The 23,558-nt window shown below is 43.4% G+C and overlaps 3 protein-coding genes and 1 pseudogene across 4 annotated transcripts in view; 1 reads left to right on the top strand and 3 right to left on the bottom strand.

The window, feature by feature from the left end:
* LOC103280228 (zinc finger protein 420) overlaps window positions 1–23,558 on the top strand; it is a 412,323-nt gene that overhangs the window by 182,696 nt on the left and 206,069 nt on the right. The window lies entirely within an intron of this gene.
* LOC134297014 (zinc finger protein 436-like) lies at window positions 246–7,564 on the bottom strand. 2 transcript variants are annotated; one of them, XM_062973420.1, is made up of 6 exons: window positions 7,465–7,564; window positions 6,081–6,570; window positions 5,518–5,641; window positions 4,608–4,678; window positions 3,133–3,259; window positions 246–1,661 (listed from the first exon to the last, which is right to left on the bottom strand). In XM_062973420.1, exons 2-6 carry the CDS (start codon window positions 6,459–6,461, stop codon window positions 466–468), a joined length of 1,899 nt encoding a protein of 632 aa, XP_062829490.1. In that variant the 5' UTR covers window positions 6,462–6,570; window positions 7,465–7,564; the 3' UTR covers window positions 246–465. The 2 variants fall into 2 exon arrangements, with proteins under 2 accessions (XP_062829490.1, XP_062829491.1); XM_062973421.1 differs by having other exon boundaries at window positions 246–1,658.
* The window catches only part of LOC100567159 (zinc finger protein 721), a 41,142-nt gene continuing 30,114 nt past the window's right edge, over window positions 12,531–23,558 (bottom strand). The window contains 2 exon segments of the mRNA XM_062973523.1: window positions 12,531–13,693; window positions 13,695–14,982. Of these exon segments, the coding sequence (XP_062829593.1) occupies window positions 13,454–13,693; window positions 13,695–14,982 (1,528 nt within the window). The 3' untranslated portion in view covers window positions 12,531–13,453.
* LOC134297207 (U2 spliceosomal RNA) lies at window positions 19,398–19,527 on the bottom strand (annotated as a pseudogene).

Here is a 23,558-nt window from a genome sequence, read left to right as displayed (position 1 = left end):
AATAAAAACAAGTCTCGGGTTTTTCAACTTAATGTGGATTAAAAGTGTGTGAGCCAGGAGCAGGAAAACAGCTAGCCAGAAATATGATTTGCACATCAACAGAAATAATAGTGCAAGCATCTTTTCCTTTCGCTTGGCCTCAACAGAAGCAATGTGTTCAATTCTGGAATCCCGGCTGAAAAACAACATTGACAAACTGGAAATTTGCAACCAAGGCTGGAAAATAAGCTCAGAGGAACAACTGATGGAATTACATATGTTTATTTATTTTTTTCAGAATAGGTGACATAACAATCATACTTAACCCTCTGAAGGATTGTCACAGCGAGCTTGCTTTCTGCTGCTCCAAGAACAGGGCCTGCATTTAGAGATTCAAATGACAAGAAAGGGGACTCCGCCAAATCTTAGACATAACTTCTCAAACGGTCCTGTTTTAATCCAGATCTTTACCCACAAAGGCTATTTTTAGCCTGTGTGTATTCTCTGGTGCTTCTTAAGGGATGAAGTCTGAGTAAAACATTTTCCACACTCCTGGCATTGGTATGGCTTCTCTCCTGTGTGGAGTCTTTTGTGGTTCACCAACTGTGAGCTGGAAGCAAAACATTTCCCACACTCCTGGCATTGGTATGGCTTCTCTCCTGTGTGGCATCTTTTGTGCCTCACCAAGTCTGAACTGGAAGCAAAACATTTTCCACACTCCTGGCATTGGTATGGCTTCTCTCCTGTGTGGAGTCTTTTGTGCTTCACTAAGTCTGAACTATAAGCAAAACATTTCCCACACTCCTGGCATTGGTATGGCTTCTCTCCTGTGTGGAGTCTTTTATGTTTCACTAAGTCTGAACTGTAACCAAAACATTTCCTACACTCCTGGCATTGGTATGACTTCTCTCCTGTGTGGAGTCTTTTGTGACTCACCAAGGCAGAATTTTCAGAAAAACATTTCCCACACTCCTGGCATTGGTATGGCTTCTCTCCTGTGTGGAGTCGTTTGTGGTTCACCAACTGGGAACTGTAAGCAAAACATTTCCCACAATCCTGGCATTGGTATGGTTTCTCTCCTGTGTGGAGTCTTTTGTGCTTCACCAAGTCTGAACGATCAGCAAAACATTTCCCACACTCCTGGCACTGGTATGGCTTTTCTCCTGTGTGGAGTCTTTTGTGCCTCACCAAGTGTGAACTGTAAGCAAAACATTTCCCACACTCCTGGCATTGATATGACTTCTCTCCTGTGTGTCTCACCAATTCTGAACTGTAAGTGAAACACTTCTCACACTCCAGGCATTGGTATGGTTCCTGTCCTGTGTGAAACCTATGTTTCACCAAGTGTGAACTGTGGATAAAATATTTCCCACACTCCTGGCTCATGAAATCCTCAGTTCCTTCGAAGATTTCTTGTTGGCACAGATCTGGCAATTTATAATCAAGCACACATTTTGCTGATACTTTCCATTTAAGACAGCTTTTCCCAGCATGGAGTGCCTTGTGAAGCACAGGTGCCACATTTTGGGTAAAATATTGCCCACATACATTGCATATGTAGGGCCTTTCTCTGGCAGAATCTTCATCCTCAATGTGGGCTTGCTGGTGTCTACAAAGGCCCCCCTTGTGCCCACAATGCTTTCTGAATTTGGTGCATACATTGCTCTTCTTCCAGTTATCTGCTGTGAAGAAGAAGAACAGAAACAATATTTTCTCAGTGTGAATGATAAGGACTCTAAGAAAGTGGGGGTAAGAAGTGGATGGAAATTATCATATATGGTTATGAATTCACCCTTTCCATTTTTAACATTACTCGTTTGTATGATTAAATTCTACTTATGCAGCCAGAAGAAACCATAATTGAGTAAATAAGATCCCAAGAAGCAGGGTTTCTTAAGCCCCCGCCTTAAACCCAGGTCTCCTCTAAAGACAGAAGAGAAAGGATCCCAGGAAGAGTGGTATCTTAACTCCGAGGCTTTTAATCCAGGTCTTAATGAAGGATATGAGCACAAACGATCCCAGAAAGAGAAATATCTTAACTCTGATGCTTTTAATGCAATTCTTAATGAAGGCTATAAGGACAAACGACGCCTAAAATGATGGGAAGGGGAGCTTGGAAAGTCCCCTCCCCACTGCCGCCAATGGGCCGGATTGAAAACAAATATTTTGGCTTCCCGGATCAAAAAATGGATTTCTGTCCTCCCGATTTCAGTAGGCTCCCAAAAAACAGACCAAGTCCCTGCCAAAATCCAAGACACCGAAATGGATTGCAGTTTACATGAATTGCACAACTATAGCAACCATCACTACAGATGTAAGAAAAGAGTACCTCTCTCAGAGAGATTACATCTATAGTGATGGTTGCTATAGTTGTGCAATTCAGGTAAACTGCAATCCATTTCAGTGTCTTGGATTTTGGTGGGGGCCCCAGTCTGTTTTTTGGGAGCCTAATGAAATTAGGAGGACAGAAATCCATAGGTCTTCAGATCCTAGAATTCCTGACCATTTGACAAACTGAGAATTTGAGCCCCAAACACCTGGAGGGCCACAGGTTATCCAGGCCAAAATACGCGGGATGCACTTTGCCCACCACTGTTGTACAATGACAGAGTCATGTGACTAGTAAGTGCAGTGACAAATTCTCAGCTATCACCCTTTGCTTCAAAAATGTATCCCATTAAGATTTCACTCTCCCCCCCCCCCCCCCTTCTTTTTACTTTACTCCTTCTGGCTCTTAGAGTGCGTGTCATTCAAATAAATAGAGATTGCTTTAAAAGAGTAAAATTGTTGTTGGTCTAAGCACAGCCACAACCTTACATCTTTTCATGTGGTGAATGCAGTTTTTAAACTGTTTAAGATGTTTTGTGTTTATTGATTGATTTATTTGTTTTATATACTCATTCGGACTGACATTTGTATGATATGAATATGCAGTAAGCCGCTTTAGGTCTCTTGAGGGGAAAAAGCGGAATATAAATAACATGTATTATTATTAGTAGTAGTATTAGTATTACTACTACTACTACTACTACTACTATTCTTATGTCATATATTTCTAACATTAGCACTGCCTTAAGGACTCTCCGTAACTGTGATGATTTAGGATAATACTGCATTTTGAAATAGAAATCCCCATCAATGAGGGAGCCTTACCAAGAGAGTCCACAATCCCTTGAATCTCCTCCATGATCTGCACGTGCAATACTATCTGATCAGGATTCAGAAGAGCCCACTCCTCCAGGGAGAAATGGACAGCCACGTCCTCAAAGGCGATTGGGCCCTAGTGGAAAAAGAAAACAAATTCCTTCTCACTTAAGGGCTATGAAGACAAATAATTACAAGAATCTCTCTAAAGTAGATTTACATTCCTGTTGGTTGTTTGAAAGGGAAAAGGCTAAGGCCTCCGTGCCATAGTTGTAAGTTTTGTAGAGACGTCCAGTTGGTCAGTCAGAACCATTTCTTAATTGACATGTAAATTCAGAAATGGAATCTGGACATTTTTTAGCTTTCATTGTAGTACCCAGAACTGGACACAGTGTTATTCCAGGTGAGGTCTCACCAAAGCAGAAAGAAGGTCACCATGACTTCCCTTAATCTGGACACTATATTCCTTTGGATGCAGCCCAGAATCCCATAGTCTTATAAGCTGCTGCATCACATTTTTGGCTCATGTTCAACTTGTGGTCTACGAACACTCCAAGACACCTTTCATATGAACTGTTGACAAGCCAGGTGTCACACTTCCTGAATCTGTGCATTGCATTTTTATCCTGCCTAAGTGTCCTACCCTACATTTATTCTTGTTGAAATTAATTTGGTTAGTTTTGGCCCAACTTTCGGACATGTTAAGGCCATTTTGAATTCTGATCCTATCTTCTGGAGTATTAGCTATCCCTGTTAATTTGGTGTCATCTGAAAATATGATACGCATGTTGAACAGTGCTGGGCCCAGGACCGAACCCTGTGGCACTCCACCGGTCACCTCTTTCCAGAATGAAGAGGAACCCTTTGGGTTCAGTCTCTCAACCCATTACAAATCCACCTTACTGTAGTATTATCTAGCCCACTCTTTACAAGTTGTTGAAAACCCATGGGAGGCCTTTCCAAAGGACTTACTGAAACCGAGATGTGCTTCTTAATGATCTGCTCCAACATCCTTCCTGTTATCTCCTGATAGCATCCCTCGCTATCTCCTGTTAGCACTTCACTCCACATAGAGATCCTACTGTATGCTCGTTTTTTCTTCTACTACTGATACGACCATATGACCACTTTTTATTGTTTTTAATCTCTTTGGCAAGCCTGAGCTCTTTTTCTGCTTCAACTTGTCAGACCTTTTCCCTACTTATGCTGATTAGTCCTTTGAATTCTTTCATGATTCCCCCTCCTGCCCCCCCCCCCCCTTTTCATTTCTTATACACGCTCCTTTTAAATCTGAGCTCACTTGAAAGTTCTTTGAACATCTATTCCGGTTTTTTTGTATTTCTCTTTTTTTCCTCCTTGTTCAATTATGGCTTCAGTATTTCACCTTTAAGAAACTCCTATTAAATTTTGTCTGTTTATTAAGCCTGGAACAAATGACACCCAGGCAGCTCTAGTCCTCCTCTCCCAGGAATCCTTCTGCTTACCTGATTCAGTTCCACTCCATCACAAAGGGGAAGAAACGACTGAGGATTTGGCAACAACATCATTCCAGCCTCTGGGAGAGAGAGCAAGGTGTGGAAAGCTGATCACATAAATATGTCTCAGAGGTTGCAATGACAGTCCTAAAAAGAATCCTATGATGAAATGACCCTATGAACACAGGAGAAATCTCCAGCCCAGGAATATGTAAAATTTAGGACATTTTATCTCATTCAGTGCTGTGAATAGGTTGGATTGACACTAGTACTTGGCTTGGTATTTTCCACTGACTAAAGGTATTCTTTGTTTTCTTTGTTGTCTATTTGTCTTCCAGTTCAGTTTCATTGCTTATCTTAGCTTCAGGTTTCACCTGGGAACATATTGTTATTTCAGTCCCACCCAACACTATGCAAATGTAGAAGGATTGCCAGAAGGAAGACTGCAAATCACACTGAAATTACACCTTTTGCAACTCAATGCCATTTTAAATACTATTTTTTTACAGATTATTATTATTATTATTTATATGAGATTTTGTACATTTGTTCCATACATGTCATTTATCTATGACATTTCCCCACCCTCTTCCTATTTCTCACTCTTCCCTATTATTCACTCATTTATCTAATATACCTTATTTCTGTTCATCTTTTCTTTTCTCCCTTCACCACATACCCATACCACAATTTCCATTATAACTTTAACTTCATCTGTGAGCTCAGCTTTTTTGTACAATATTTACATTGGCTTCACCTCTTTTTATCCATTCCATACCTATATACTCATCTCAAGGCCAAATGATCCTGCATGCGCAACTTCTCAAGCTCAAACCAATTGTGGATGTTCTACAATCCCTCTTAAGGGGAATTCACACTGGCATAAAACACCAAAACTCCCAGAAGAGTCCATTCCTACCCTCCAAGGCTGTAGTCCCATCTTCCTGCTTGAACTCTTTCTGCTGGAAGCTCTGGGTGGTGTCTGATGGAAAATTCTCTGATGCAGGGACATCAGGCTGGACTTCATTACAGTTTATTTGGGTCTGAAATAGCACAAAGAATTTCAGAAGTAGGATGCAGAAAGATTAGAACAGGACTATATTCCAAATGCCATATTCCACCTCCTATCATTTTCAATGTTATAGCTAGATTTTGAGATGCAACTGAGCTTACAGTGGACATAGAGTTGACACCAGGAGGGGCAGAACAGGTGGGAAAAGAGGCAGAAGGGGCAGGGTTTGGCTTTTTTTTTTCATGTCAGGAGCAACTTGAGTCGCTTCTGGAGTGAGAGAATTGGCCGTCTGCAAGGACGTTGCCCAGGGGACGCCCGGATGTTTTGATGTTTTTACCATCCTTGTGGGAGGCTTCTCTCATGTCCCCGCTTATCCCTCACATTGGTCCCATCTTGGAAGAAAAGCAGGATTTATGTTTAATCTTTCTGTCAGTCCCAAGGTTAGTGAAACCATGAGGCAATGCTCTCACCTGTTCCTCCTGCCTCTTGTCCTCTGCCCGACTCAGGAGGAAGCCTTCCGCCAGGGCCACCGCCTGGGAACAGGTCTCTGCCCCACACTCTCGGACCCAGCTCCCCATCTCTGGGGGCAGGAGGCTCAGGAACTGCTCCAGGATCACCAGGTCCAGCATCTCAGCCTTGGTGTGTTGCTCTGGCTTCAGCCACTGGCGGCAGAGATCGTGGAGGCGGCTGCAAACCTCTCTGGGTCCCTCGCCCTCTTGGTAATAAGACTGCCTGAAGCGCTGGCGATATATGTGCATGTTCAGGAAAGTCTGTGTAGTTCTTTCCCAGAAATCCCAACTGCTCTCAGCAGCCCTGCCTGCTTCAAGTCCAGGTGAGCTGGGTCTCTCCATTGTGGAACCAGTTTGGTGAAGAAGCAAATTGGATCCAAGATGCTCTTCCTCCCTCTTCTCTCAACTGAACAGGCTCTGATCCAAAATTCTTAGCCAACAATCACATTTCCTTTGTGAAAGAAAGGCAGAATTAGACAACAGGCTTCAGGAGGCTTTTTATTGGAGAGTAAAAAAAACAAGCGCTTCATTTATTTCAGGGCCAGATAATGCTAGGACCTCCTTTCACTTGGGCCTCTGCTTCTCCAGCCTCCAGACCCACTTGGCCTCCCCTGGCCTTCACACACCAAAAGCAACTTGTAGTTTCTCAAGTCGCTTCTGACACACACACAAAAATTGATGGATAATGAGGGATTAAGGAAAAGCCTATTAAACATCAAATTACGTTATGATTTTACAAATTAAGCAAGAAAACATGTTTTACAACAAAAGGAAAGAAAAAGCAGTGCAATATACAGTAACGTTATGTAGTAATTACTGTATTTACGAATTTAGCACCAAAACATTGCAATGTATTGAAAACATAGACTACAGAAAAATTGACTACTAAAAGGCAAACTTGGATAATACATAATACAGGCTGGATAAGCCAGACTCTATCGTAATTATTCCAAATATAAGGCTCCTCTTCAACACACACACACACCCATCCCATTCCTCTTCATCAGTGACACAGTCAACATTTATATAGTTTGTGTCTACTAATCAGAGCTCTGCAACCCTCTCTTTATTCTCTTTTTCTTTGTGTGGAAAACCTCTTTTCCTTTGTAAAGCTTAATGAAAACTTAAGGGGGGAAAAGTGGTCCCAGGCAGGCAGGGGAGGGGGTTGGGAGGGGAAAGCCATTGGCCCTCTGCCTGCCTGCCTCTCCTCCTAAGGATTTCCCTGATGGAGAATGTGATGGCCCCCAATCCCAGGTTAGTGCAGGCCTGGGCCAACTTCGTTCCTCCCTCCAAGGGCCTCAACCCCTCTTTGGCCCTTTGGAAAAGGTCTGGGAATAAGACTCACCAGAAGGAGAAGGATGAGAAGAAGGAGGAGAAGGAAGGAGAGGCCAAAGGAACAAACTCTCTCTCCCAGACAGACAAGGAAGGGTTAAGGGGAGGGAGTTTGGTTCCTAGAGGGACAGGCAAGGCGGGTCTAAGGAGGCCCACTTCCTTCCTGCCTCTCTGGGAACCAAACTCCCTCCCCTTAACCCTTCCTTGCCCAGCGTTACTCTATAAGGAGGGGGAAAGAGTATCTCTCAAAAGCCCTGGAACCAAAGGTCTAATGATGGTATACATGTAATCATGGAAGAAATATTACGTATTCATAGCATGGTTAGTTAGATGTATTATTTGCCTGTCAAACCATTGCTCCCCAACCCCACTGAACATTAAAGGCAACCCATCAGTCCAGGGCCTCCATCCACAACAGAAAGAGACTGTTTCAGCCCTGGGTGAAGTTCCACAGCTCCCTTTTCCCAAGGAGGAGGAACACAGACTTGGGTGGGAGACACAAAAAAGCACACAACACAAGCAGGCTCTTCATTGCAGACGGCCTTTGAGAAATCCCCTGCTGCAATAGCTTCTCTCCAAAGCTCCCTTCTGCTAAGCCAGAGGTTTGTTAGAAGGGTGTCACTGACCTTCTCATTTCAGTCTTGCACACGACTACTACAAAGGAGTGGCGTAAGTACAGTAGAATCTCGGTTATCTGACCCTCGTTTATCCAACACTCATATGATCCAATGTATTATCCTCTCCAAGCACCGGGTGCTCGCCGGGAGGGAAAAGTCTGTACCGGCCACATCTCACCCTTCCAGTGGGTGCCTTGCGCTTGGAGAGGCCCACTGCATGTTGCTGAGAAACAATTTTTTCTAGGCATCAACGAGCAGCAGGCCTCTCCAAGAGCCGGGTGCCTGCCAGGAAGGGCAAGATGTGGCCAGCTCAGACTTTTCCCTCCCGGCAAGCACGCAGCACGTGGAGAGGCCCCTTGTGCCTTGCTGCCTAGAAAAACAGCTGTTTCTTATCAACATACAGTGGGCCTCTCTAAAAGGCAGGCAGCCACTGGAAGGGGTGAGACGTGGCCAGTACAGACTTTTCCCTCCCAGCGAGCACCCAGCAATGCGCAGCAGGCCTCTCCATGTGCCAGGTGCCTGCGCGTTGCAACCTAACAAACAAACAGCATGTTGCTTATCTCTGTGATCTCTTCCTCCCCTATGAACCCAGGTGGGCCTTAGGATCTTCTGGGGGAAGCTCTTCTCTTGATCCCACCTCCATCCCAAGTACAGTTGGTGGGAACGAGGGAGAGGGCCTTCACGGTGGTGGCCCCTCAACTCTGGAACTCTCTCCCCAGGGAGATCAGACTGGCACCTTCATTGCCCACCTTCCGTAAAGATTTAAAAACATGGAAGTTCTGGTGCATATTTGAGTGAATAGTCACCCTTGTTTACAATTTCTCATTGCACATTTTAGATTTTCAGTGTCTTGATGTGACCGTTCCTCTTGTCCTTATCCTTGATCGTCCCTGTACTTCCTACGAGTCCTGCACTAGTCACCCTCTGCATACGCTGTACTTGTGGCCAGGTTTTAAAGTAATTGCCCTGTTTCATGTGTTTTATGCGGTTTATATTTATTTTGTTTATCTTGTTTTAATTCATGTATTGTGTTTTAGTTTATGTTATTGTTGGACTTGTCCCCATGTGGGCCACCCCGAGTCCCTTCGGGGAGATGGTGGCGGAATACAAGAATAAAGTTATTATTATTATTATTAGAATCATAGAATCATAGAATAGTAGAGTTGGAAGAGACCTCATGGGCCATCCAGTCCAACCCCCTGCCAAGAAGCAGGAAATCGCATTCAAAGCACCCCCGACAGATGGCCATCCAGCCTCTGTTTAAAAGCCTCCAAAGAAGGAGCCTCTACCACGGCCCGGGGGAGAGAGTTCCACTGTCGAACAGCTCTCACGGTGAGGAAGTTCTTCCTGATGTTCAGGTGGAATCTCCTTTCCTGTAGTTTGAAGCCATTGTTCCGTGTCCTAGTCTCCAGGGCAGGAGAAAACAAGCTTGCTCCCTCCTCCCTATGACTTCCCCTCACATATTTGTACATGGCTATCATGTCTCCTCAGCCTTCCTTTCTGCAGGCTAAACATGCCCAGCTCTTTAAGCCACTCCTCATAGGGCTTGTTCTCCAGACCCTTAATCATTTTAGTTGCCCTCCTCTAGACACTGTCCAGCTTGTCAACATCTCCCTTCAGTTGCAGTGCCCAGAATTGGACACAGTGTGATTCCAGGTGTGGTCTGACCAAGGCAGAATAGAGGGGGAGCATAACTTCCCTGGATCTAGACGCTATTCCCCTATTGATGCAGGCCAGAATCCCGTTGGCGTTTTTAGCTGCCGCATCACATTGTTGGCTCATGTTTAACTTGTTGTCCACAAGGACTCCGAGATCTTTTTCACATTTACTGCTGTCTAGCCAGGCGTCCCCCATTCTGTATCTTTGCATTCCATTTTTTCTGCCGAAGTGAAGTATCTTGCATTTGTCCCTGTTGAACTTCATTTTGTTAGTTTCGGCCCATCTCTCTAGTCTGTCAAGATCGTTTTGAATTCTGCTCCTGTCTTCTGGAGTGTTAGCTATCCCTCCCAGTTTGGTGTCGTCTGCAAACTTGATGATCGTGCCTTCTAACCCTTCGTCTAAGTCGTTAATAAAGATGTTGAACAGAACCGGGCCCAGGACGGAGCCCTGCGGCACTCCACTTGTCACTTCTTTCCATGATGAAGACGACGCATTGGTGAGCACCCTTTGGGTTCGTTCGCTTAGCCAATTACAGATCCACCTAACCGTAGTTTTGTCTAGCCCACATTTTACTAGTTTGTTTGCCAGAAGGTCGTGGGGGACTTTGTCGAAGGCCTTACTGAAATCCAGGTAGGCTACATCCACAGCATTCCCTGTATCGACCCAACTCGTAACTCTATCGAAAAAAGAGATCAGATTAGTCTGGCATGACTTGTTTTTGGTAAATCCGTGTTGACTATTAGCAATGACCGCACTTGTTTCTAAGTGTTCGCAGACTACTTCCTTAATGATTTTTTCCAGAATCTTGCCTGGTATCGATGTGAGGCTGACCGGACGGTAATTGTTTGGGTCGTTCTTTTTTCCCTTCTTGAAGATAGGGACCACATTCGCCCTCCTCCAATCTTCCGGGACTTCTCTTGTTCTCCAAGAACTCTCGAAGATAATTGCCAGTGGTTCTGAAATAACTTCTGCTAGTTCCTTCAATACTCTTGGATGTAGCTGATCTGGCCCTGGGGACTTGAATTCGTTTAGAGCGGCCAGGTGTTCCTGGACAACTTGTTTCCCTATTTGGGGTTGGATTTCCCCCAATCCTTCGTCCATTCCATGTTGCTGAGGTTGAAGATGGCTTTCTTTTTGTGAGAAGACCGAGGCAAAGAAGGCATTAAGCAGTTCTGCCTTTTCCCTGTCCCCTGTCGCCATCACCCCATCTTCTCCTTGCAGTGGCCCTATCACCTCCTTTTCTTCCTTTTTCTACCAACGTAAGCAAAAAAGCCTTTTTTGTTGTTTTTTATGTCCCTGGCAAGCCTGAGCTCATTTTGCGCTTTAGCCTTGCGAACCTTTTCCCTGCATGTGTTGGCTATACGTTTGAATTCTTCTTTGGTGATTTCTCCCCTTTTCCACTTCTTGTGCATGTCACTTTTGAGCTTTAGCTCAGTTAGAAGTCCTTTGGACATCCATTCTGGCTTCTTTGCACTTGTCTTATTTTTCTTCTTTGTTGGCACTGTTTGCATTTGCGCCTTGAGTATTTCACTTTTGAAAAACTCCCATCCATCCTTAACTCCCTTGTTTTTTAATACTGGCGTCCATGGAATGCCGCTCAGTAATTCCTTCATATTTTGGAAGTCAGCTCTCTTAAAGTCCAGAATGCGTGTTTGACTTGTCTTAGTTTCAGCATTCCTTTGTACTGCAAACTGCAAGAGCACATGGTCACTAGCCCCTAAGGATCCGACGACTTCAACTGTATTGATCAGGTCTTCCACATTTGTTAAGATTAGATCAAGAGTTGCTGATCCCCTTGTTGCCTCTTCTACTTTCTGGACCATAAAATTGTCTGCAAGGCAAGTGAGGAATTTGTTGGACTTTGTACTCGTGGCTGAGTTTGTTTTCCAGCAGTTATCGGGATAATTGAAATCGCCCATGGCTACTATATCTCTTCTTTGTGCCTGTTTGTTCAGCTGTTGACAGAAGGCTTCATCGAGTCCTTCATCGTGACTTGGAGGTCTGTAGTAGACACCCACGACAAGATCTTTTTGAGTCCCGGTTCCCTTGATTCTTATCCTTATTATTATCATCATCATTATGTTGCTGCCCAGAAAACCAGCAACACGCCCAACAACAACACAACTGCAGTGATGCTCCCAAACAAGTGGCAGACCCCTCCTGCCACCGATCTATGCATGCCTTCTTCACAGGACTGAACTTTTTACGGATTTATCTTCCAACAATGTTGTTACTGTAAGTTCATTTTATGCAATTCTATATTTATTTGTAGTCAAATTTTAGTAGTCAATGGTTTCAATACATTGCAATGCTTTGGTGCTAAATTTGTAAATACAGGAATTACTACATAATGTTATTGTGTACTGAACTGTTTTTTCTTTCCATTTGTTGTAAAACATGACGTTTTGGTGATTAATTTGTAAAATCACAACACAAGCCCTGTGTTCAATTGTGGAATCCCAGCTGAAAAACAACATTTGCAAACTGGAAATTTGCAACCAAGATGGTAAAGGAACTGGAAACTAAGCCCAGGGAGCAATTGAGGGTATTACATGTATTTACTTTTGAAAATTAGTGACATGAAAATCGTATTTAACCAATTGAAGGATTGACACAAGGAGCTTGCTTTCTGCTGCTTTAGAGAAGAGGATCTCAACTTAGTGAATCAAAAAATAAGAAAGGAGAATCTACCAAATCTTAAGCAGAATTTCTCGAACAGTCCTGTTTGAAATCAGATTAGATAAATGTCAAGAAATAATAATAATAATAATAATAATAATAATAATAATAATAATAATAATAATAATAGCAACAACAATAATAACCTTTATTTATATCCCATCCCTTCTCCAAACAGGACTTGAGGATGCTTACAGAAAATAAGTCACAATACAAGCCCAAAACAAACAAAAAAATTCCATAATACATAACCAACAATATCAAAAAACATAGCAAACAATATCATAATAAAATACACAATTTAAAATTTTTGCTGGATTATATTGTACAGCAGGGCAAAAACCAGTTCCAGCCGGTTCACCATCACAATAAGTGATTACTTATTTTATTAGTTTTGTCACAGCTCTTGGATGATTTCTCTCCTGTATGTAGTCTGCTATAGTTCAAAAGGTATGAATGATATATCATTCATTATAGTAATATACAATCTTTATTTATATCCCACTTTTCTCCCTAAATGGGACCCAGAGTGCCACAACATTATATAAAAGACAGTACAAAAATGTATATGCATAGAACAGTAGCTTTTAAAAACATGACAAGAGGGATCCTTGAGAAGTCCAAGAGAACCAACAGGGACACACTCCCCGTCAAGTTCTCTACGTAGATCATCTATCAAGGTGACCAAAGCTGTCTGTTCCATGGCCGGAATGAAATGGATCCAGATAATCCATGTCATCCAGAAATCCCCAGAGTTGCAAGACCACCACTTGCTCCAGAACCTTGCCCAAAAAGGGGAGTCTAGTGATGATTTGTTGAGTAGTGGGTTCACCACTGCCATTTTTAGGTCAGATGGGAATATGCCTTCATGAAGGGAAGCATTAGTCACCCTCTTCACCCAGTCAACAACTCACCTGTAGGATAAGCCAAGAAGGGCATGGATCTAGAACGCATGTGGTGGGCCTCTCTTCTCCCAGGATCCTGTCCACATCCTTAGACTGAACAAGTTAAGATAACTCCAACCTTACAAAGAACCTTACAAATTCTTCACACTGAACTGCTGGGCAGCCAGGGGACTCCGCTCGAGAATAGTGTTGAAGGAGTCACTTGACCATCCGGAACAGCTCCCGTGGCGGTTCTTTGCAGATGCAATGTTGGCAGCCGTAAATAATATTCCCCACACGCCTGGCATTGGTATGGCTTCCCTCCTGTGTGGGATCTTTAGTGGATTACCAAGTTTGAACTGTGAGCAAAACGTTTCCCATGCTTCTGGCATTGGTATCCCACGCTTCTTTCATGTGTGGAGTCTCTTGTGCCTCACCAAGGTAGAACTCTGAGCAAAAGATTTCCCACACTCCTGGCACTGATATGGCTTCTCTCCTGTGTGGAGTCTTTTGTGGCTCACCAAGTGTTCACTGCGAGCAAAACGTTTCCCACACTCCTGGCACTGGTATGATTTCTCTCCTGTGTGGAGTCTTTTGTGCCTCACCAATTCTGAACTGGAAACAAAACACTTTCCACACTTCTGGCATTGGTATGGCTTCTCTCCTGTGTGGAGTCTTTTGTGTTTCACCAAGTTTGAACGGGAAACAAAACATTTCTCACACTCCTGGCACTGGTATGGCTTCTCTCCTGTGTGGAGTCTTTTGTGCCTCACCAATTCTGAACTGTAAACAAAACACTTCCCACACTCCTGGCATTGGAATGGCTTCTCTCCTATGTGAACTCTTTTGTGGCTTGCCAAAGCTGAACTGAGAACAAAACATTTCCCACACTCCTGGCATTGGTATGGCTTCTCTCCTGTGTGGAATCTTTTGTGGTTCAGTAAATTTGAACTGCAAGTAAAACATTTCCCACACTCCTGGCACCGGTATGGCTTCTCTCCTGTGTGGAGTCTTTTGTGTTTCACCAAGTCTGAACGGGAAGCAAAACATTTCCTACACTCCTGGCATTGGTATGGCTTCTCTCCTGTGTGGAGTCTTTTGTGCCTCACCAAATCTGAACTGTGAGCAAAACATTTCCCACACTCCTGGCATTGGTATGGCTTCTCTCCTGTGTGGACCTTTTTATGGCTTGCCAAGGCTGAACTGTCAACAAAATATTTCCCACACTCCTGGCATTGGTATGGCTTCTCTCCTGTGTGGATTCTTTTGTGTCTCACCAAATCTGAACTGTAAGCAAAACATTTCCCACACTCCTGGCATTGGTATGGCTTCTCTCCTGTGTGGACTCTTTTGTGGATCACCAAATATGAACTGTCAACAAAACATTTCCCACACTCCTGGCATTGGTATGGCTTCTCTCCTGTGTGGAGCCTTCTGTGGCTCACCAAGTTTGAACTGCGAGCAAAACATTTCCAACACTCCTGGCATTGATATGGCTTCTCTCCTGTGTGGATCCTGTTGTGGCTTGCAAATTGTGAACTGTAAACAAAACATTCCCCACACTCCTGACATTGGTATGGCTTCTCTCCTGTGTGGAGTCTTTTGTGCCTCACCAAGTGTGAATGGGAAGAGAAACATTTCTCACACTCCTGGCATTGGAATAGCTTCTCTCCTGTGTGGAGTCTTTTGTGCCTCAGCAATTCTGAACTGGAAGCAAAACATTTCCCACACTCCTGGCATCTGTCTGGTTCCTGTCCTGTGTGAAATCTCTCATGTTTCACCAAGTGTGAACTCTGGATAAAAGATTTCTCACACTCCCGGCTTATGAAAACTTCAGTTCCTTCAAAATTTTCTTGTTGGCCCAGATGTGGCAATTTATATTCATCAACACATTTTCCTGTTTCTTTCCATTTAATTTGACTTTTCCCAGCATGGAGTGTCTTGTGAAGCACAAGTGCCTCATTTTGAGTAAAACACTGTCCACATCCATTGCATTTGAAAGGCCTTTCTCTGGCATTATCTTGATCTTCTCTGTGAGTTTGTTGGGGTCCTGGAAGGTCCCCATTGTGTCCCAAATGCTTCTTGCATTTCGTGCATGCATTGCTCCTCTTCCAGTTATCTGCTGTGAAGAAGAAGGACAAAAACAATATTCTGTAGCGTGCGTGATAAGGAGTCTAAGAAAGTGTGATAAGAAGTGGATTGAAATTATCCTGAAAACATAGATATGGAGGAAAGGAAGATAGAAATGTATAGGTTGCTTACCTGTAACTGTATTTCTTCGAGTGTTGATCTATGAAATTCGCACATATGGCATTTCCCAGTGTGCCTGCACAGCTTTCGGAACCTTCTAGAAGCTCTAAACATTTTGGGTGAAACCCTGCCTACTCTCACCATGTAATATATATGCCCGTGGACGGGGCTACGCCTCAGTTCTCCACCGCAGACAACAGCAGAGGCACTGAGGCATGACATCAGCGGGCAGGATGGGCAGGGCTGTGAAATTTCACAGATCAACACTTGAAGAAATATGGTTACAGGTAAGCAACCTATACTTCTTCTACTTGTTGTCTGTGAATGCGCATATATGGGTGAGTAGCAAGGTACTGACCTTGGAAAGAGAGTCAAGAAAGGGTCCAGTTTTGTTCCAGAGAAAATTTTGGTAAACACTCATATACACTCCATAATGGGCCATGCGAGCAAAAAGACAGGCAGAAGAGTAAAACTTCCTGACCGTTGCATCAAGTTTTTTTCCTTCTTTATCAGAGGGTGTAAGTTGAGCCTTTTGGGCTGGCTTGGGCTGGGCATCAGTGACAACTGAATTAGCCTTAGGCATTTTAGCAAGCCAAGAGGCCGTGGATAAGTCTACTTTATAGAGGTTCTTGGCCCTTTTAGGAGTAGCTGGTACCAGAGATGGCACCATGCCCACCGTTTTGATAACCTGCAGAAGATAAGGTAGAGTCGGAAGTGCCGCAGATATTGGAGATTGTTATTCTGAGGAGGAAAACAAGGGTCTTCCACCACGTTTGCGGGCTTTAGTGTGGGCAAATTGAGAGCTCTCGAGAGCCTGATGAGGAGGGCTGAGAAATTTTGAAACTCCTCCACCTGCTGTGGATGTTGCTCTGATTATGCCTGTGGCACCGCTGGGGACGTACTTTCCCCCACAGAAGGGTCCAACTCCCTTTCATCTGCCGCGTACTGGCTGGATGCTATCTGGCCCTGTGTCCGCTCCCTTTCGGGATGGGATATATGCCTCTTTGGCACCTGGGATCAAGATTCCTTTATTTTATCACTTTTGGACTTGTTTGTTATGCAATGCTTTTGACACGAAACAAAAAACCTGGGAGGGCGTGGCCAGTTCTGGGGTGGCGGTTGGGGCCTGCCTAGTAGTTGTAGCATGAGCAGCCGCAGCAGGAGGGGCTTCAGAGAATTGCCTTGGGACCAGTTAAGGCAAGTGTAATGATGTCAGAAAGATGGGAGATCCTTTTTATCCCACCGCTGCCACCAATTTGTGGAGATCTCAGGCAGAGGGGAATTTTTTTTCCTTTTCTTCTTATTCGCTTTAGATGGTAGCGTAACTTAGTTTAGAATATATGTGACAGAGGCTTGGCTGTTGGAGAACACTAAAAAGTTTATTCAGGCACAGAGCTTAGTGGTTACAGTAACTTCTTTAAAGGCACTTAGATAATGGTTGCAACTATAACCTATGATGAATCCACTTTCAAAATACTTTCTCCTTTCCTTGAGCAGTCTAAACCTTTTTCTTCTCTTACAACCAAAGCTATCAACTGATCACTTTGGATCTAACTGGGATTGCTTCCCCTTACCATTCAGACTCTACGAATAAACCCAAACAAGTCAATTAACTGGCTTAATTTGACACAACTAGAGATCTGAGCTTCCCTGGTTTCCCTAACCTGGAACCAGTGTCTTCCCTGTGACTCAAATCACAGACTAAACTGTTTTTTAAAACATTCCCTCCTTTTCCTCCAAACGGCGGTTGGCTCCGCCCTTGTTACTATGGCAACCTGCCTCAGAATGCTGAGCTGGCTACCATCCCCCACGCACTGATAACTAATACTTACCCTTTTAAACATAGTTAAACATGACTTTTAAAACGAAATTAAACATGACATCTATAAATCAAAATAAAAACACACTTCTTTACAGCAAGTCTCCCCAGTTTCAATAGAAATCAAAATTATTGTAAAAGGCCCAATAGCCAGGGAATGGTGGGGAAGGGGGGTAACCAGAGTAAAGAAAATCAGGATAATGATAGAAAGAACTGCAGCCAGGGGAATGGGACTGCGAGTAAAAGGGTGCCCTGGATGGGCTCTTGGAACGCGAGTCCCAGGATTCAACAGAGAAGGAGTGCTCATGGTATCAAGGAACTCTGGCACCGCTGCAGGCCCGTCAATCGCCACTGCAGTTTCGCCACTCCTCCCTGTGGCCTCCTACCTCTGGTGTCGAGCGGTACAGCAGGTACCGCAGGGTCTGTGGAAGAGAGGACCCCGTGGCTTGGATGGGGTCCTCAAGCACAGCTGTGCCATCTGCTTCTCCTGGGGCCTGGGAGGGCTCGGCCCGGGAGAATTGGGGCAGAGCTTTCTGTACCGAGCGCAGGACCAGAGAAGCTCAGTTTCGAGGTGCAGATTCTTCAACAAAATGTCGAGGCGAGGGACTCAAGGCTTCTCGCCAATGAGTTGCCTCCCTTTCTTGGGCATTTTATGCCCTTCCCTCGATTTAGCCTCTTTGTGTGGCTTAGCGGTTTTGGATTTTTCCTCGATGTTTCTGCCACTAGGGCCTCAGTGCCCGCAAATTCTTCCCTAGGTGGGAGAGAATCCTGTGCCTCCGCAGAGAAGGGGAGAGAGGGAGGCTCGGAATGGGGCCGTTTCACCGCACACGCCCTTTCAGGTGCCAAGGCCTGCTCGCAAAGGACGACCTTGAGGCAGGCCTCCCTATTACGGTGCACTTGGGGTGTAAAGCCCTGGCAGATCGGGTAAGACTGGGGGACATGGCTTTCTCCCACACACAAAAGTCACATACTGTGCCCATCAGAGTTGGGCAGTTTTGCCCCACATTTCTTAAAAAACAAGGTAGACATGGTCTGGCCTGAGTCGTTGGAGCACCTGGTCAGGATTGGAGAAGTGTGGGTAGTCGACAAAATCCAAAATCAGTAAGGTAAGTATCAAGTAGGGGAGATCCAAAACAGTAGTCAGAAACAGTCCGTGGTCAGAGAACCAGTAGCAAGAAGTATTTTTAGAGAGACATTAGAAAGTTCCTACAATCTGCTGTTGCACGGAAAGAAGAACTGAGGTGTAGCCCCAACCACGGGCATATATACTACATGGGGAGAGGGTGGGGGGCCTCCGCTAAAATGTTGCATTTAGAGCTTCTAGAAGGTTCCGAAAGCTGCACAGGCACACTAGGAAACCCATATGTGCGCATTTCACAGCCAACATGCAGAAGAAGCTGTCTTCCTCCACACCTTGTTTAGTAAAGATGGACACTGACTGCCTGGAGTCTGGAGTCTGTAATGCTCCAGATGTTTCCTTTTGCTCAGCCCAGTGCAGCCCAGTTTTTTCTTCTGTCTCCTTCTCTCTCTGCCTCTCTCTCATACTCACACATTCACAGAGAGAGAGAAAGGGAGTGTGGCACGCTTGGACTTGACTCCAGTAATGGAAGTCTTCCCAATGTTTTCAGAATTGGTGACTTGGGCACCAAGTCAATGTCACACTTATGTCATGTTTTTCTAACATAAGCCCTTCCTTGAGAACTCTCAGAGATTGTGACGATTTAGGATACTGCTCCCACTAGGGAGCTGCTGACTGGAATAATGCATTTTGAAATAGAAATCCCCATCAGTGAGGGAGCCTTACCAAGAGAGTCCACAATCCCATGAATCTCCTTCATGATCTGAACGTGCAAGACTTTCTGATCAGGATTCAGGAGAACCCACTCCTCCAGGGAGAAATGGACAGCCACGTCCTCAAAGGCGAATGGGCTCTGGTGGAAAAAGAAAAGATTTGCTTCTCACATAAGGGCTATCAAGAAAAATACTTACAAGAAAATCTTTATAGTAGAGTTACATTCCCGTTGGCTGTTTGAAACGAAAAGGGTTACAACCTCCATGCCATGGTGTAAACTTTGGAGAGACATCTGGTTGGTCACAGTCAAAACCATTTCTTAAACTGATAAGAACAGATACTACACTTGATCTTAGCCAAAAGGCCGAGAAACGATTTCTTAATTGATAAGTAGAATCAGAAATGGAATCTGGACATGTTCCAGCTTTCACTGTGGTGCCCTAAAGTGGACTTTATTTTATTCCAGGTGAGGTCTCACCAAAGCAGAAAAAAGGTCACTATGACTTCCCTTAATCTCGACACTGTATTTGTTTGAATGCAGTCCAAAATCCCATAGACTTTTAAGCTGGTGCATCACACTCTTGGCTTTATGTTCAACTTTCAGTCTACTAACACTCCAAGATCCCTTTCACATGAACTGTTGTTGAGCCAGGTGTCACACATCCTGTATCTGTGCATTGCGTATTTCCTGCCTTAGTGTACTATCCTACATTTCTCCTTGTTGAAATTAATTTCCTTGGTTTTCTAACTTGTTACGGCCATTTTGAATTCTGATCCTGTCTTCTGGAGTATTAGCTATCCCTCCTGATTTGGTGTCATCTGCAAACTTGATAAGCATGCCCTCTAAGCCTTCATCCAAGTCAATAAGAAAGATGTGGAACAGCATGTAAGCCGCCCCGAGTCCCCATTGGGGAGATGGTGGCGGGGTATAAAGTTTTATTATTATTATTATTATTATTTGGCGCAGGACAGAACGCTTCAGCACCCCACTAGTCACTTCTTTCCAGGATGAAGAGGAACCACTTGTGACCCCCCTTTGTCCATTCTTGAAGAGAGCGGCAACCTTTGCCTCCTCCATTCTGCTGGGACTTCTCCTGTTCTCTGGGAGTTCTCAAAGATCATTGACAGTGGTTCTGAAATTTCTTCTGCTAGTTCCTTCAGTACTCTTGGACGTAGTTCATGTGGCCCTGGAGCCTTGAATTCATTTAGAGTGGCCAGGTATTCCTGGACTAATTCTGCACCTATTTTGGGTTGCATTTTCCCTATTACCTCATCTGCTCCATCTGGCTCAAGTAGAATAGCAATTCCCTTTTGGGGGAAGACTGAGGCAACGTTCTACCTTTTCCCTATCCCGTTAGCATTTCACCACCTTCTCTAGGAACAGATGTTTGATTATTGAGCTTGGAACAAATGACACCCAGGCAGCTCCAGCCCTCCTCTCCTAGGAATCCTTCTGCTTACCTGATTCAGTTCCACTCCATCACAAAGGGTAAGAAACAAATGAGGATTCAGCAACAACATCATTTCAGCTCCTGGGAGAGAGAACAAGGTGTAGAAAGCTGATCACAGAAACATGTCTCAGAGGTTACAATTACAGTCACCTGCTCTGTTACCATTCTGTCAAGATTAGACAGTAAATAAATGCAGTACCAATTTAGGGTTCTTTGTGGCCACTTGGTGAATAGAAGGAATATTAACCTTAATCTATTGTTCCTGCAAATTGTACAGATTAAAAGTACATGTATTACAGTTTCTACTTTACCCTCCCCCCAAGGACATGTTCTGAGTTTGTATTCAGTTTCATTGAATCTACCGTATTTGAGTGCATTAAATCTGGCCCAACTGAAAGGAAGGCAACATTTTGGGATGTTTATATTTTCTAAATATTTGGCACCTCCCAAAGAAAAAAAAAACCTGAAGAAGGGCTTGACCCGAAACAAAGAAGAAAAAAACCCGGGACTCTTTGTCGTGCATCCCTTTAAGGACACAACAAACATTTCTTATATCAGAGACTTCCTTCATTTCTACTTACCAACTTCCTCCTCATATGCAAAAAAGAAAAAGAAGACAACTACTTGCAACATACTGCGCAACTATAATATTGTTATAACAAGTCGTGAAAGAGTGAATTGAACTCTAACTATTTTGTTTACTTATGCATATATGAGTAAACGCTTAACCCTGCACTATATGCTTTAAGCAGCAGAGTGATTTAAACTCAAACTGTTTTGCTGAATTGAACTCTAACTGTGTTGTTACTTGTGCATATATGAGTAAAAGCTTAACCCTGCATTACATGCTTTAAGCAGCAGAGTAATTAAACTCAAACTGTTTTGTTATATGAACACATACTTGTGAGAATTTAATCCTGAAATATCTATTTTAGAAACACTACACTGCTACGTGTCAATATTTTGGTGGATATATATGCATAATATTACTGTGACTTAACAGACACAACCTTTGTTTACCTCCTCTATACATTTGATAGTGAAACATGAGCAGCCAAGTTGTACAGATATAAATTAAACAGGATAGGGGCCAGGATACACCAAATTTCTCTTTGCAGCGCAAAAAATCGCAAGTGCTTCACAAATGATCTCTAAGTGCTAAGAGTATTACAAAGAGTACTTAAGTCTATTACTAATCGGTAGTCAGTTCCTGTTTTAGATAGCTAATGGAGATACTTGTTATCATTAACTATAAGCCATATGTGATGTCATACACTTTTCAAATGTTGTATTCCATCATTCTACTTTCACTTGACTTCAACCAATGGTTTGTTGACTGAAATAAAGGCTACTGACTGACTGACAATTATAGTCCTCGAATCATAGAATCGTAGAGTTGGAAACCTCACAAGCCATCCAGTCCAAACCCCTGCCAAGAAGCAGGAAAATCGCATTCAAAGCACCCCCAACAGATAGCCATCCAGCCTCTGTTTAAAAGCTTACAAAGAAGGAGCCTCCAACACACTCCTGTCCTGAGAGTTCCACTGCTGAATAGCTCACTAATGTTCAGGTGGAATCTCCTTTTCTGTTGTTTGAAGCCATTGCTCCGCATCATTGTCTCCAGGGCATCAGAAAACAAGCTTGCTCCCTGCTCCCTATGACTTCCCCTCAGATATTTATACATGGCTATCGTGCCTCCTCTCAGCCTTCTCTTATGCAGGTTATTTATTTGTTTATTTACGACATTTATATCCTGCCCTTCTCACCCCGAAGAAGACTCAGAGCGGCTTACAAGTTATATGTACATATAATATAATATAATATTAGCATAGCACAATATTAGCTATGCATAGCATTATATATTACCATATTGTACTCTACCACTACGCTGCAATATCAGAAATATTTCATGTAATATGTAATATATAATTATTATATTATTACATTGTGCTATTATTAGTATTATATTGTATTATAATATTATAATCAGTATTATATGTATATACAATATATATTATTAGCATAACACAATATTACTATTATATATTACTATATTGTGCTGGGGAGGGCCTCCCAACTGATGACCCAGGAGACATGGAGGAAATGCATCTTTCTGGCTCCCCTTCTTCACTCTTGACCCAGAGTGGCAGTTGATGTGTTATAGGGCTTGTTCGACTGGCCCTTGATCATTTTAGTCACCTTTCTCTGGATACTTTCCAGCTTGTAAAGATCTCCCTTAAATTCTGATATCTAGAATTGGACACAGTATTCCAAGTGTTATCTGACCAAGGCAGAATAGAGGGTAGCATGACTTGCCTCGATCTAGACACTAAACTTCTATTTATGCAGTCCAAAATCCCATTGGCTTTTTTAGCTGCCGCATGACATTGTTGACTCATGTTTAACTTGTTGTCCAAGATCTTTTTCACATGTACTACTATCGAGTCAGGCTTCTCCCATTCTGTATCTTTGCATTTCTTTTTTTCTGTTACAGTAGAGTCTCACTTATCCAACGTAAACGGGCCGGCAGAACGTGTGATAAGCGAATATTTTGGATAATAAGGAGGGATTCAGGAAAAGCCTATTAAACATCAAATTAGGTTATGATTTTACAAATTAAGCACCAAAACATCATGTTATACAACAAATTTGACAGAAAAAGTAGTTCAACAAGCAGTAATGCTATGTAGTAATTACTGTATTTACGAATTTAGCACCAAAATATCACGATGTATTGAAAACATTGACTACAAAAATGCGTTGGATAAGTGAGTGTTGGATAAGTGAGACTCTACTGTAGTTTTGGCTCATCTCTCCAATCTGTGAAGATCATTTTGAATTCTGTTCCTACCTTCTGGTGTATTAGCTATCCCTCCCAATTAGATGTCATCTGCAAACTTGATGATCATGCCTTCTAACCCTTCATCTATGTCATTAATAAAGATGTTGAAAAAAC

Source organism: Anolis carolinensis, chromosome 2 (assembly GCF_035594765.1).
Source record: "Anolis carolinensis isolate JA03-04 chromosome 2, rAnoCar3.1.pri, whole genome shotgun sequence".
Taxonomy (NCBI): domain Eukaryota; kingdom Metazoa; phylum Chordata; class Lepidosauria; order Squamata; family Dactyloidae; genus Anolis; species Anolis carolinensis.
This window is presented reverse-complemented; position numbering and strand designations above follow the sequence as displayed.